Genomic DNA, 15,452 nt, shown 5'->3' on the forward strand with positions numbered 1-15,452 from the left:
GGTCGTTCCCCTCGTCCGAATGCGGCACGTCCTTCATCGTGTTGCCGTATCGTCTCCACGTTGTGTCTTCACCGCCGTGGGTGTCTCTCTCTCCGCGGTCCTCTTTCTCTCACTCTTACTGGTGTCCTTCACGACCGCCACGCCGTTTTACGGTGTGTCGGTCGTCCTACTGACGGGTCGTTCCTCCAGATGAACGTTATTAACACCCTTTTCACCTGTGACCCTTTCCCACACGTTCTCGTTCGTCCACTCTCTTCACTGACTCCCACTCCCTAGTATTCTACCTGTCATAATAGTAGACCCGAGTCAATTATCGTACGGAGTGTTACTATTACACTTACCTGTCAGTGTAATCTCTAACCGTCGAGTGGACATCTTAAATTTTATCTATGAACCTCGGCTAACATCATAGTATTCGCTTTGACACATCGTTTTGTGACCTGGGTTTTTTCCCAAGATGTCTCCGGTTGCTTTCTTCCGCGACTCACCAGGCGCGCAACTAACTTTGACAAATCCCGTCAAATATTGAGTCTGGTCGATGTTCCCTTTTTTGTATGTGTACATCCCGAGATACAGTAATCTCCCCGTCTCACACTTTATTGGATCGAGTCGTCCGGTCATCTACATCGATACCCCAATCATTTCGCGCACCCGCTCCGTTGTGGTCACTTGTCCTCAAACCCGGATGACTTTTGTGTCTCGGACACTTCTATCCGAGATTTCCTGTTATGGGTCGGAGATACGTCATACCGTGTCGTGCGGCCCAGGGGGTATATGGCGAAGGACCCACGTCACTTCTCCTTCAACCTCTCCTACCTTCCGGTTGCTGTAGTAACTTCCGCCACTGACTGGGCTGGTCTCACCAGCGGTGGGTACCCACGGTCAGGTCTTTTTCAGACTTTTCGTGCCGTAGACACACCTGAGTAATTTCTTCGAATTATTCCGACAGTTTTCCCTCTTCTAAGTACGAACGGCTTTAGTCTCCCTACTACGAGTCGGGAGGTCTGCCGAGGTGTCAGGGAAGAGTAGTGAACTGCTGTCGCAGTTCCAAGCCGTCTAGCGGTTGGTACCTGTTTCTTGTTCGGCTCACTGAGTGGAAGTAGTGCGCAGTGCGCTTCGCATGACAAATTTGCAGAAGGGAAACCCTATTCGTCGGCGTGGACTCTATAAAGTATCTTCTACCACCTCTGCGACCTTCCCGAACCTAGCCGCAACGGCAGATGTACCTGCTCGTAGTAGTAGGTACCGTCGTTGTGGTTCGCTTGTCTACTCGCCGACGTCTTCAAGACCTAGCCCGACTTCAGACGTCCGGACTTCGACTTGTTTACTCTTCACACACGACTCTTTCCTCTCTCGACCGTGAGGACCCAGTCTCACTAGTTGTCTACCACATGTCTGCGGCTGGGGTCGGTTTCACAGACGTCTAGTCGTTTGACTTGGTGGGTCTTTGCACGTCCTTTGATTTCTCTCGTGAGGGCCGTACTAGTTAGATTTGGACCCCTTTAATAGCGTCTGGAACGTCTCACCCGCGTCGGTTCGATATACCGTGGACAATTTTCGTCTTGAGGGTCACCCTTACACCCCAGGGGCCGCGTTGTTCGTCGGAAACTTCGCTCAATTGTTCTCGAGAGTGTTGCAGGTGCGATGGGACCCACCATGATACTACAATTGTCCTCGTGTCACCAAGACGTCATTCTGGGTTCGTCAATACCCTTATCCGGACACAGGACGCGTCCGAGGTACCGCTTCTTTGACCGCTGGCCAATCGTATGACGAGTTCGGGCTTTGACTCGCTGCCGGCCTTTGGTCCATGCGAGGTCTATCTCTTCCTCACGGACCGCTCGGCACACCCCGCACACTCTCCAAAGTCTACATAGAGATGCCGGATGGTCGTAAGGTTTGACTAATGCCTAGTGTTGGGGGAGTAGGGTCGACTACTTGAGCGTCCCTACGAGCTGTTTACACGGGTGAGGCGACGGTCGCTAGGGAGTACGCCAACTACTCCAAGTTAGGGTCTCCCGATTCATAGCGCCGGCCCTTTTCGGGACCACCACCCGTCTGTGACAGGTCCTCGGGGTCCTTCTCGTTCCCCGACGTCATCTTCTGTGTCTGCACTCACAATGCATCGTCGACACTACTCGTCGTAAGGTTCGTAGCGGCTTTTTCTATCTGCGTAGGGCGCCGCCTCTGCCGTCCGCCTCTCGGTCGAGGTCTTCCCTGAGATCCATGTATGTTCTCCCCACCGGGACTTGTGGATTTCGTGTGTAATTTGTGACACAATCCCGTCAGAAGGGCAATCCTTGCTATGACAGATACGTACTACCCATCAGCTGGTTCTCCCTCATCTTATCACTATCAGGTCCCTCTAACTCAGTCTCTATGATCTTGCGTATGTACTTCCCGCGGGTAGTTCCAGAAATTGTTGCACCGTCTCTGTCCCGGTTGTGAGGCCACACCACCGCGACCGTATTCGTGTGTCTAGTGGTGGTTCAGCTCTTGACGTACATGACAGCATCGCGTCTCCTCTCGTGTCTTCGTCTCGGAGGGGGGACAGTTCGGTGGAGGTAGGGGGTCTGTCCGGCACCTTCTCCTTAACCGTACTAAATACACTGTACTCTCTCCTCTCAATGGATCAGTATCGACTGGATCGATGAGATCTATGGCCTCTCATGAGGTGTACGGATTGGTGCTGATCAACGTGCTACACTAGGAACTTTCGAACTCTCGGTCGCAACGGGCCGTGCCTTATGGCCTCCTCCAACAGTCACTGTTGCCTGCGCGTCAAGTGTGACTACAGAGTTGGTCATCCGGGAAACCGGACACTGTACCTGAAATTCCGTCGTGTTGGGAAATCAGGGGTGTTGGGGTGGGTTCTTTGCCAATACGACTTCGCACGTCAGTTTGCCGTTTCCCTTAAGACTCTGTTTTCCTGGCGGGATCGATACGAAATTACCAATGGGTAAGGAAGAGGGTGTTGTTCGTCATGCCCTAAGTCAGGCCGGTCTCCCAGTGATTACCCCCGTCCTCTTTCGAATTCCTGCTGCGACGGGTGAGAACGGTTCTGGACGTTGGTTCCACGGCTCCGCTCTTGTTAGTGTAGGTCCCCGAGCTCTACCGACCGCCTTCTTCTCGTTTGTCGGAAGATCGATATTGTTCGCGGTTACCTCACTCTCTCGAATCGTGGTGACCCGTCGCTCCTCTGATACAAGGGTGGTCCTGACCTGTAAGTTTTCTGGACCAGGTGTGGACTAATCACGTCCACTCTCACAATGTAGTCTCCAGAATAGAGTGCTCTGCCTCGTCCACGGTCATGTCTGCATTGGCAGGCTGTGAGAGGTTCGCCACGGGGCATCGCCCGAGTCGCTTGGCTGGCTGTGGTGTTGGCGGTCCTTATTGTGTTGGGTCTGTAACGTCATAACTCGGGTCTTGTACCGACGCGGACCCAGGTTGTCTTCGTGACTACCTGGACTAGGTGTCCTAGACCATCTGGACTAATTTGGACAGGGTTCTCTGAACTGGGATACTCCCCTCGTCAAGTTATTATTTTTTTTTTTCCCCAACTATAACTTTTTTTTCTCCCTTTTTCCCCCCCCTATACAGTATCAATAACTACACAACTATAACAATTTCTTTTATATTCAATAACTATACACAACTAACAATTTCTTTTCATTAGATGTCATAACTAACACAACTATAACAATTTTCCTTTTTCCCCTCCTACAGTATTCATAACAATTGACTGATGTTCCCTCAATCAGGGTATATGCAATGCCGTACAATGCTGTCATGTCTTCCCCTCACCGGGCGCTCTCCATCAGCTGCCCAAGCCTACTACTTGGTCGCCCTCCTTCCCGTTATTTGCGCACGGACAATTTATTGGTTGACAAGGCAACAGACAATTATAGGTTCCTATAATCGTCATCTCCAAAGAGTATGGAGTTTAAAGGGGAGGAGCCTGAGGAAAGGGAGGGGCTGAGGATAGCGAGTCTGAATCGGAGGGTAGGGGTTATGGGAGGAGCTTGAGGAGGAGAAGGCCTTTTACCTCCTCTGATTGACGCGCCTCTTGTACCGTCATCTCCAGAATGAGGTTAGGGATCAGCTGTAGCGTGAGGCGGGAGAGTAGAACTATGAGCCGGTCTAAAGAGCCCGGACTGCTCGTGTATAGTTAATAGATAAATAAATAAATAAGTTAAAAGAGATACATAATTGATTTGGTTAATGTGACAATGTTCGGTAGACATGATTGGCTGACTGTGTATCGGAGCAACAAATTGATATTGAATGTACAAGATGAAACTGGTCTGGAATAGCAATGCAATAGACATGATTATTGTTTGGATGTTGATGCAGATGTTCATTATGTTTCTGTGTTAGTATAGTGAATACGTTCAGAGAACGTACACACACACTTGAGTGAAGTCTCAGTGTGTGTGTGTGTGTGGGGGTGTGTGTGTGTGTGGCGAACTGTGATAATAAGATACATATCTTTGCTCTTTGCAGAACAAAATAAAAGACTTTCAAATTAAATGTGTAGTGGAGGGCTACTTCACTCTGTACCACGCTACGCTAACATTGATTTTTGCTCCTCCAGTGAATCCTATTTCAGGTATGAACCACAATTCCAAATCCTAATGCATTTTTCATGTTTGTTGCCAGATTAATACAAATGAATAAAACCCCTAATATTGAACATGCAAAATGTCAGAGAGCTTCTTCTTCAATTAAGAAATGTTGTTTTCTCGCATGCCTCTACGGTGCACACAACAAAAACAAACCTAATGTTGGAAACATGTTGTGTTGGCCTGCTAGTGGTTCTGGATGAAAGGTTAAAGGCAAGCCAAGCAACAGGCCTTATACCCAGACGACAGTCTGCACAGAATTTCACGTGACAGCTTCAGTTAGTTTACGGATTTGACTTGCTCTTCCTGCCCATTAAAAACAATATATTTCCAAAACTTGAACTACAACTTTTACATTTTCAGATTCATGGTTTTACTGAGAACCGGAATAAATAATGAGATTGAATGTCATGGTGCAATGTATCACACAACACAGAGTGTTTCAGGTTTAACGTTTTAATAACAGATCTCCATATACAAACTGGATACAGTGAAGCCATTCTGCTGTATAACTTCCACCAGAACAGCCCCGTAAAGTGTGTGATAGTGTGTGTGTGTGATATCTGTATGGTGATAATAGAGAATGTATATTTTACACATGCACACACACACAGAAATAAATTACAAAAACTCAAATAAAGTGTCTTGTTTCAGCCTGGAATGTCACAAAAAATGTAACACAGGGATTTTCTGTTCCTTTGAACTGAATGATGGTTTTAACTCCTGTGATCACAGCTTTTGTTCAGCTCATTAGTCTGTGAGTATTTGAACTGCACACTTCTTGTCTTTAGACATTCCCAATGCTTCAGCTTCCATGTACTGCTCGGTAAACTCTGTTACCTTCAGTGTCTGGGGCTCAGATAATAAGGATAACGATAAATCAGGGTTTCCTTAACAAACATGCACAAAATTGAGTTACTTTAAAGAAATAGAAAAGCAGGAAGCAACGTGGACCCTTTTGATGTTTTAATTTTTCTCTGCTCCCCTCTGTATGGTCATTGAAGAGAACTTCCTATCATGTGAGAGCAGCTTTAGAATTGTACCAATAAGGAATGGTATCACACATTTATTTTGGAGTCAACATTAAAAATGTTTGCTGTCTCGTATCACCTGTGGATGTGACCGGGGGCATTAAATCAGGGATCATTCATACCGATATTTCCCAGTGAACTTGTGATCAGAATGTATTTTAATAGTGTGAGCATGGCCTAAACATCAAACAGCTGTTCTCACACATGACTATACATTGATTTCCTTAAGCTGCACATACTCTAATATTTGAGAGAAGGTTAATGTTTGGGGGGGAATTATTCCCTTAAGGGATTTAACTTCCATCGTGATGAAGCATTTATTTGGCGTTAAAACAGAGATTGACCCGAAGCACATGAGCTCATTGGAGACACACTCAGCAGCAGACATGCTGTTGCTATGACAACAAACATGAGTATGTATGGGCTGTAATAATACCCTGACACTGGCTCCAACACAGCACGAGGAAACCTGGTGGTTGGTCTGCTGCTACCAGGGCATGGCTCCTGCAGGGCTGGAGGTCACGCTGCTATTTATAGTATTTATTGTTAGGTAGGTAACTCCACACAAAAGGCTGATAAAAATGCTGCCGGCTCGTTGCACTGTGTGCTTTGTATCGGCATTGAGAGATCATACATTTACTAATTGTTTGTGGGCCCCAAATGCAGACATATCCTCAGAAAACCCCCCGACAGATGTGTCTCTCAGTCTGAGGGGTGAGGAGAGGACAGACATATTTGGAGGTTGAAGTTGTGTTCATCAGCAAAGCATCAACTGCTTCAGAATTCAAGGTTCCAATCAGTAACTGTTTTTTGTCATTTGACATGTTCTGATTTGACGATTCCGGGAAACATTTGGTCCTGCAGTGCCATTACTATTCAACATGTTTACAATATTGCGGAAAAAGACACTGAAGATTCAGTGAAATAGAAATGATCTCATGCAGGAGGAAGCCTGCTTCAACGAGGTTATGTTTTTTGGATTTGGTTTGTTTGTCAGTGGGATTAAGAAAATAAATACAGGCGCACATTTCTGAAACTTGGTGAAACTTTGTGGCATTGTTCACATAAAAACCCATTACATTTCAGAGCGGATCTAAATCATTTGGCGTATGCACAAATGTTTTATTCCTCTTGTTAACTTAATGCTTAAAGATTATTTACACTTGGCAGGGGTCTGCACTCTCAGAGATTCCTTCTAGTTATTCACTGCTTTCTTTTTTCAGGGACAGAAGATCTGATGTCGCTCTCATTGAATGCCGTTTCCCCATTTTGAGCAAAAACAACGAATGGAGACTAGACAACATCTCTACAGTCATTAGTGGCTCTGTGAGACTGCACTCAGTTCAGTACTTTGAACTGAATGCAAACATTAGCATGCTAACATGCTTAGAGTGACAATGCTAGAAGGCTAATGTTTACAATGTTCATCACCTTCGTATAGCATGTTAGGATGCTGAGACTGATGGGGATGTCATGAGTTTTACAGGTATTTGGTCCTAAGCCAAAATATTGAAGTCTCATTTCTACCAGATGGAGATTTTGGAGGAAAGAACCATGAATCTCTGAACAACATAACAATCATACAAATATGACCATTCCTTGCACCAACATGGCTAAAAACCTCTTGAATTGAAAAAAATGCTAAATGCATTCACCAGTCTCCCATCAGCCACCACTGTAGCTTAGGTTTGGAGGGAGCAAATCATAACACTTCTTAATCAGGAAACAGTTGACTTGATAATAAAATGTCTGACTGAATAATGAAGTTAGATGGACATTCAGGCTCATAATCAGGCAGGAGGTCTGCCTCATAGAGATTGTAATGTCCTCTGTCAATAATGCCTCAACATCATCTTATCTTTGCACATCCAACTCTAAGCATAATAAAAACAGCAAAGAAAAATAAATCTAATCTTGTCCCAAAGATATACACTATTTAGTCTGCACCAAAGTGGATGCAGTGAATAGTGGGGATATGGGACCTTTTTGTGCACATGTCAGATCAGATGAGACAATAAAACCCCTGCATAGCTAATCAGGAGCTCAGCATGGACTGTGGATTTATTGTATGTGCAAATTCCTGCAAGAGGCAATTTAGTTGCAACAGGAACCAAGATATATATGATGCTACACCATAAGGGATGTCTCTCTCTCTGTGTGTGTGTGTGTGTGTGTGTGTGTGTGTGTGTGAGCCATTTTACTTCAAGTATGTGCAAGTGTGTTTGTTCATAACTCATTAAGATGCTGTTCCTCCACACATGATGTTCAGCAGAGTTAGTATATCATATGGACAGTTTGTTACAGCTAGCAGCCTCTGTATGAAGTCACATGACCCACTGCTTCCACCACCTCGCTTTCACGGACACACCAGAGAAACTCTTATCACACAAAATAAAAACACATTGACATCTTCAAGTTCCCTTACAGCAGACAGTCATTTTTTAAGTGTGGTTGCTATGTACAATAGAAGGATCTTCATATATTATAATATTCTTCATCTTTCCGTATTTTTCTTCCGTGCTGTCAAGTCATTATTTCCATATACGTTTGTCCTTTTTGTATTTATAGAGTTTCCAATACTTACATTATAAATAATTACAGTCTTGTGATAAAATAAATAACTTAAATACAATGGCCGTGGCTTCTCATGGATGAAGGACGAATGAAGACTCACTCTGCTGCTCACTGTGATGCTGCTGACAGGAAGGAGAAACAATCTCTGTGTGTTAGATGCAGGCAGAGGGCTGAAGCACAGGGAATAAACGTAAAAATTCCAAAGTAGCACAAGGTGGGAAACTCTCCCTGAAGCAATATATCAAATGTCTGACAACAATTGTTTAGTGCTGCTAAAAAACATAAAATGATGGTCAGAACACCGACAAGTGAGACTTTTCTAACTATTAACGAGTGAAACTGACTGATCAAAAGAACTCTAGTTTTCCTTTGAGTTTTATACATCCGCTAAAGAATGGCTCCACTGTTTAATCTGGATATATTCATTATGTTTAGATACTCCTTCTGTTCAGCAGCAAGAGCATTAACAAGGTGATACAGTCCTAAAGTCTGTCACAGCCAGTGATCTAGTTTATTCCAACGGTGTTGGATAGGGTATAGGTCAGGGTCCTGTGTAGGTCAATCAAGTTATTTTCACCCCAAACTGGGAACGAGAGAGAGCTAGAGAGCTAGCTTTGTTATGCAAACAGGAAACTCCACTCTAGCAGGTTGGAAGTACACTGTACAGTATAATTGTTTGCCGTAGTGTTTTGACCTCTCTTTACTGGAACTAAGAGGCCACAACCAAATAATAAAAACCCAGATCAAAGGCGTTTCCACATTACCAGAACCGAGTCTTACTAAGGCTAACTAGATGCTATCTCGCAGCTTTTCTATATTTAAGCACTTGAATTAATGCTCGTTAAATAATTCAGGAAGTGTTTTCCATCAAACCGTCCGCAGTGAGAGTGAAATCAGTAAGGAACAGGATCTGTGGCATGTACAAAGGCTTATGGTATAATACTGTGGTGGTGGGAATGGTAGGGAATGGCCGCTTGTTATTGGCCCCTAATTTGATTACAGTGGAGAGGGTGGATGGAGGTAGGGATGAGTGCAAAGCTTCTCCTCCAGCTATACCACCGTGCCACTCGGAGAGTTCCCGTTCTGTGCTGTCAAATTCTGATCAGAGAGACAAAACACAGAGGACAGTTAGGCACTAGAGACAATCAAAAGTAAATCTTTAGAGTTAAATAATAAAAAAACTGGAGGCTGGAGATATTGAAAGGAATTAATCCGACTATGAGTTAAAAGAAGAAATGTATATATATATATATATACATACAAATATACAACACTATAATACCATTAGGGCAAGTGTCCACATAGCACCATCATCTGAGCACCAGTGTCTTTTTTCAAATAATCCCAATGAGAAACGACTGCATGCCGTCGAAATGTGACGTCACAATTGGATAAAATAAACTTGTTTTTGAACGTGTCTGTCAGACGAAAACTACCATAACAAAGACCTCAAAGTCTGTGTATGTTGTTACAACAGCGATACGTTATTGATATATCGTTGTCATAGAAACAATAAAAAAGCTAGAGAAAGGCGCTATGTGGAGACGGGCTCTTCGTTTTCTAAGGAAATAGTTAATTGAAGACTTACCGCCTTCCCCGGCCGCGCCCAGGTGCAGATGAGCCCCTCCTGGCAGGCGGTGATGATGCAGTCGTCCATGAACACCAGGACGGTCAGCCTCTCATGTGCAATCTTCTTGCACACCAGTGGCTCCAGCAGCGGCACCTCATGCATGCGTGGGCACAGCGTTGTGCCGAGGACCTTGGCAGCATCCAGCCGGCTGCTCCTGGGCGCCACGTTGATTTTATCGTTGCTTTTGCTGATGTTGCCCAAGCTGTGGTACCTCTTGTGCTCCTTCTCCACCCCACTGCTGCAACCAGACTTGTCTGACTTGCGCTCCTGGAGTGAAAGTGTGGCGAAACGGCCAATGCTAAATGGGGTGGTGTTTCCTCCTCCACTGCTCCCTCCACCTCCACCGGTTACCCCGCCGCCCTCCGAGACGCCCGGGCCCTTGGCGACATTTGCCACGGCGGGGTGGGGCAAAGAGTTGGAGCGGGAAAGGGAGCGAGGAAGAGGTAAGGGGAGCGTTGGAGGGTTTGTGGTGCCAGTGTTAGTGTTGGGCGGATGATGGTGCCCTTCAACTGTTCCACCCCCTCCCCCACCTGAGGTACTGTTGACCACCCCACTGCCAGAGTTGGAAAGTGAAGGCCCAAAAGTGTTAGTAAAGGCGCGGGACAGTGGCAGGCGTGGGTACAACACGTCATCTGTCAAGTCCCACAGACAGAACTGGGTGTCCTGCCCCACCGAGCCAAACCGGTATGTGACGGACGCCGAACCGCCTCCTTTAGAGCTGTGCCGAGACAGACGCGACAACGTGCTACTTGTTCGTACACGGCCAAAGTGCATGGAGTTGCTCGGTGGCCCTTGGTGGAGGTCCTCCTCGCTGCCACTGAGCTCCATAGGCTCCTCATCTTCCAAGGAAGTTGTGAAGGGATCAAACGCCACCACATTGACCCAGGACTTGTGGCCGTGACCTCTTGCAACCACACGGCTTTCTGCAAATGACCAAACGGTAACCAGGTCATCCTCTCCGCCCGTGGCAAGGTATTTTCCATCGGGGCTCCATGACACGCACAGCAGCCCTCCAAAGTAGCTCTTCATCACCCCCTGCAGCTCCATTGAGTCAAAGTGAAAGACACGCAGGCAGCCGTCCTGGCCCACGCACGCCACATGCACTCCATCTGGGGAGAAAGCGAACTCGTTGAGGCCTCCGTCACCCACAGCCCATCGTAACAACGGGTTGCGAGGCGTCTTTGTTTTGCAGGCGTAGACGGCGAAGCCTTCTCCCTGTCGCAGGAGAGAGTATTGTGGGGCTGTGGTGCCACACGGGTGGTCCACGTTGTAGAGGTAGAGGTGGCCACTGGCATGGGAGGCCAGGAACAGGTTCTCCGACTTGGGAAGCCATTTTAGACACGTCACCTTGGATTTGTCTATCAACCTCTGTGAATGGAAGGAGGTGGACCGAGTAGTGATTTTTAGAAAAATGTAAAAGAAAAAGAAAAATGGAAGAGGAGATGAAAGAGGGGAGGAATAGGAAGAGAAGAGTAAAACATATGTTAAAATGACTAAGATTTAATTGAGCTTTTATATGGACAGTGACACTCATCTAAGAAAACTAAGTATGAACTATTGTGAGAAGAAAACGTAGAAAGGAAGCATGGGAAGAACTAAAAGGTCTGTAGAGATCAAGAAACAAGCTACAGTAGACATAGACCGAAACCAACAGAGAAAAAACCAAGGGGCGGAAGATGAGGAAAGAATTAAAAGGCGAATCCCCCTGAGGTGATCAGAATCAGGAGGCGCCCAAACATAAAGTCTACCTGCATGCAGTTACAGTATGTTCTTGTACAACCCCAATCTCCTACATTTTATCATTTTATTGGGGGACTCGAAGAAGACCACCGATCAGAAGAAAGCAGTTCAGGAGTCACAGAAAAGTAAATAGCTGAAGACATCTAGGCTAAGCCAAACCATCCAAAGAAATTGATACGAAAATGTCAAATTACTTCTGACTTCTTCAATCCCAACCACAGAGAACCCATGTTACTGAACAACACAGAGGAGAGCAGACACACACAATACCTCCTCATTGAAGAGTTTACTGGTTTCCTTCTTGATGGGGTCGAGATACTGGACCTGTCCAGCTGAGAAACCCACTATGAGAGCTACACTCTCCGCTGTGGCAGAGTACTGGTTGAAGTCATGACATGTTGGCTGGGTCCCCTTGTAGATCCTCTTGTCTATCGGCTTACTGAGGTCTACAGCCTGCGGATAAGGAAAGACAACTGTGATGCAAGCAAAACATCAGCTGAGAAGAGGGAACCTGAGTTTCAGGGACATTCAGAGGACTGTATAGGAGGTTCTTATACGTAGGATTAGGGCTGCTCGATCATGGCAAAAATCATAATCTCGATTATTTGGGTCAATAATTGTAATTGCGATTATTAAATGTGAACAGTGTGTTTTTAACAGTTGATTACCCTGGACTTTAAGTGTAACTAAACTGAAAAACCAATACAATTTATTTTTTAATAATAATGATAATACAAAAATAATCGTTATATTTCGATTACGTTGTTTTCGTAATCGTTGAAAGCAAAATCGTAATTGCGATTAAAATACGATTAATTGAGCAGCCCTATTCACTTGAAAGCAATAATCCAGTTACAAAAAAGGTATAAACATATGCTACAAGTGTATGTAACATTTCTGGGCTCATTTATTATTTGGTAATTGGTATTTGACAGATGGTCGCCAAGCGTAGATGCAGAAAAGTCACATTGGGACTCCCAGCAGCTTCTACTGAAGCCTTCCGAGTAAATCATGTTTCCATAAGTTAGTCTCTCTCCTTTGGTGCGCTGGGCTAATGTTAATGCTAATAATGCTAATGCCAGCAAATACAATGGCGGCTTCACAAAACTTTTCCAAGTCTTAGGACTCCAAGAGTCCTGTAATGTCTCCTGACATATCCTCAAGATATATGCATCCTAATACCGACGAGCCTAGTACCGTTTTTAGTATAGGAGCTAATAAACCCAGCTTATTATACATTAACCGGCTAATAATTTCACACTTGTCACACAAAAATTGTCACTAATGGGCCTGTAATTCACATTGATTTCGACTTTTGTGGCTTATCGTTAAATAAAAATAGTAATTATTACGTGTTATGTTTTTATTAGCATATTAAAAGCTATGCACAAAAGCATTAGCCACTTTCGTTTTTAGCATTACCGCTAATTTTATGCTAATTAACTCCGTCGGGATAAGTGACTTTCCGTTATGAGGTCAACATGTTTTTACCATATTGTATACGATGTTCACATACATGTGAAAGACTCCGAGTAAATAATAACCATTACCACTAACTGTCCTACAGGCGGTTCGCATCTAACGTCTTTTTCCAGTGTAACCGCCTGAGGGTTCGTCAAGATGACTTCGGAAGCTCATCTTATACACAGGTATTCCAATAGAGACTGAGACAAATCCACGCGACCCGATTCCATTACGATTATTACTGATTACGGCGTTTATGCTTCCGCGAAGTGTTTTGACGAAGGTTCAAAATCCCCGGACCACGTAGGCGGTCNCAAAAGATCGGAATCGGGAGAAAAAAATCGGGGATCGGGATTTTTTTTTTTTTTTTAAATAGTTTTTTAAAAAATTTTATTCAATGTCACAAAACAAAAATGACCATGTTCAAGTCTTAAAGTCATCCTGAGGCCTTAGTTTTGGTTTTAAATTACACAACATCATGTCTGTGTTGCTTCTTTGGGGCTTGTTTTCATAGACCTGGTTGCTTATTTCTCTCAAATCTGGCAACAGAGTGGGCAAAACTACTCATATTTCTAATAAATATAAATACACAAAAACTATACAATACATGAACTGTGTCTTATTCCTATGTGGGAGAGGTAGTGTGGCTTATGTTAATGATTTATATTACAAAGTGTTGCGACACAGAGTAACGGTGTCTCATACAGGGACATCCTGAGTTTTATATTAACCCTCCTGTTTTCTTCGGGTCAAATCTGACCGATTTACTACTTTCATCAATCATAACTTTTTTGTTTTAGATTCGATTGCATTAAGGCTTCATGATATCCTTCACAGTAGACATTTGAACATATACAATGGCGGCTTCACAAAACTTTTCCAAGTTTTAGGGGGCCTGGTTTGCAATCCGCCCAGCCAATCAGAAATGGGAACCTTTTTCCCACATGAAAAAGGTTCATGTTTTCAGTCAAAGAGGGTGAAAGGGTTCACATGAACTAAGTTCCGGATTTTTTTGGTGTGAACGCAACATTTCAAGAACTTTCGGAACTATACTGCGAAAAGTACTCCAGTGTGAAAGCACTTATTAATACTAACTTTTAGGGGAAGCCTATTTTTTTGGGTCGGGGGGCTCGGTCAATAACGTAACCAGATGAGTGATTACAGCGCCCGGTATGATTTTACACACATTTGTATCACACAGATGCAGGACTTGCACACGCCTGTTATCTAACCGACAGGTCCGCACGCACTCTCCAGCTGAAACTCTCTCGTCTTATTAATTTATGCAGACAATCACACAATCTATGTGATTTTTTGATTTACCGTGCCTCTCAATTGCCTGTGACAGGTTGGCAAGGTCGATGAATCCTGAAGTTGCCCAAGGATTGTTCAGGGAGCACGAATCCTTGACAAAGGCAACTTCAGGATTCATCGACCTTGCCAACCTGTCACAGGCAATTGAGAGGCACGGTAAATCAANGTTTTTATAGAAATGGATCAGGACACAAAGAGAGAGAATCTTTGTTCCTGAAACTTTCAGAATCTCTTTCCACAGTGTTGATGTAGAAAATACGTGAAAAAGGGGATTTTGCATAATCGGGGACCTTTTTAAAAGGGAAAACATATTGCTGGGTTTTCTTTGTAATTGAAATAAAATATGATCTTGAAGCAAGGTGTTCAGCCTGCTCAGTGATGTTAAATTGTCCAGCATAGAATATAAAAATAGCTATTTGACTTAACGCCTTTTATCTAAAGAGCTACTCTTGGTTACGGGCCATACAGTGAGTCACTACATTGCTTTGTATAGAGCTACAGGCCCATGTTTTTCCTGAATCTAACAGCAGTGGTGTCATGATTCACACACAGGATTCCTTCCTCACACAGTGGATGTGACTCACTGAACTTGACCCTCTGTTCCTGGTAGAAACACTATTAACCCTCCTATTGTCTTCGTTTCCCCCCCTTACTTTGGTGTTCGCGGTCAAATTTGACCGGTCCTGTTTTAGCTGCTATTACATTAACACAAAAACCATTAATCGTCACCAAATTTCATTTAACCTGTTAAGCCCCATTCCCCCTCGGGCAGGGGAAAAATCGCAACATCTGCATGAAACAGCGTCTGAGGGCTTCTTAACATTTAAAAACCTATTAATGCGTCATAACCACTTAACGGTAAGAAACTCAGCTATCAGACAATATTAACAATTTTCGGATGGTTAATAATTCCTTTTCTTTATGGTGGTCATTTTTGACCAGGAACACCATGGGTGTTACAAAGTTGACTAAATCATCCAAAATTCAATGAAAGTGGTGATCAGCCATTGTATATGTTCAAATGTCTACTGTGAAGGATATCATGAAGCCTTAATGCAATCGAATCTAAAACAAAAA

General features: G+C 44.3%; 2 protein-coding genes across 2 annotated transcripts in view; both read right to left on the bottom strand.

Annotated features, from left to right (window-relative positions):
- The window catches only part of pde6d (phosphodiesterase 6D, cGMP-specific, rod, delta), an 818,526-nt gene that overhangs the window by 437,620 nt on the left and 365,454 nt on the right, over positions 1 to 15,452 (bottom strand). The gene's annotated exons all lie outside the window — the stretch shown is intronic.
- On the bottom strand, positions 5,063 to 14,493 carry LOC104947451 (WD repeat-containing protein 20). The gene is made up of 4 exons (XM_010773460.1): positions 14,401 to 14,493; positions 11,868 to 12,050; positions 9,816 to 11,225; positions 5,063 to 9,325 (listed from the first exon to the last, which is right to left on the bottom strand). The coding sequence occupies exons 1-4, from the start codon at positions 14,491 to 14,493 to the stop codon at positions 9,278 to 9,280; spliced, it is 1,734 nt and encodes a 577-aa protein (XP_010771762.1). The 3' UTR covers positions 5,063 to 9,277.

This window comes from Notothenia coriiceps, unplaced genomic scaffold (genome assembly GCF_000735185.1).
Source record: "Notothenia coriiceps isolate Sejong01 unplaced genomic scaffold, NC01 NC01_scaffold00012568, whole genome shotgun sequence".
Taxonomy (NCBI): Eukaryota; Metazoa; Chordata; class Actinopteri; order Perciformes; family Nototheniidae; genus Notothenia; species Notothenia coriiceps.

Bases quoted from the DNA above. Each gene is read 5' to 3' on its own strand.
- LOC104947451 (XM_010773460.1), bottom strand. From the start codon at position 14,493: ATGAATCCTGAAGTTGCCTTTGTCAAGGATTCGTGCTCCCTGAACAAT. The intron at 12,051-14,400 runs GCAATTGAGAGG...CCTTATCCGCAG, and splicing joins ACCTTGCCAACCTGTCACAG to GCTGTAGACCTCAGTAAGCC. The intron at 11,226-11,867 runs GTATTGTGTGTG...TTCCATTCACAG, and splicing joins GTAAACTCTTCAATGAGGAG to AGGTTGATAGACAAATCCAA.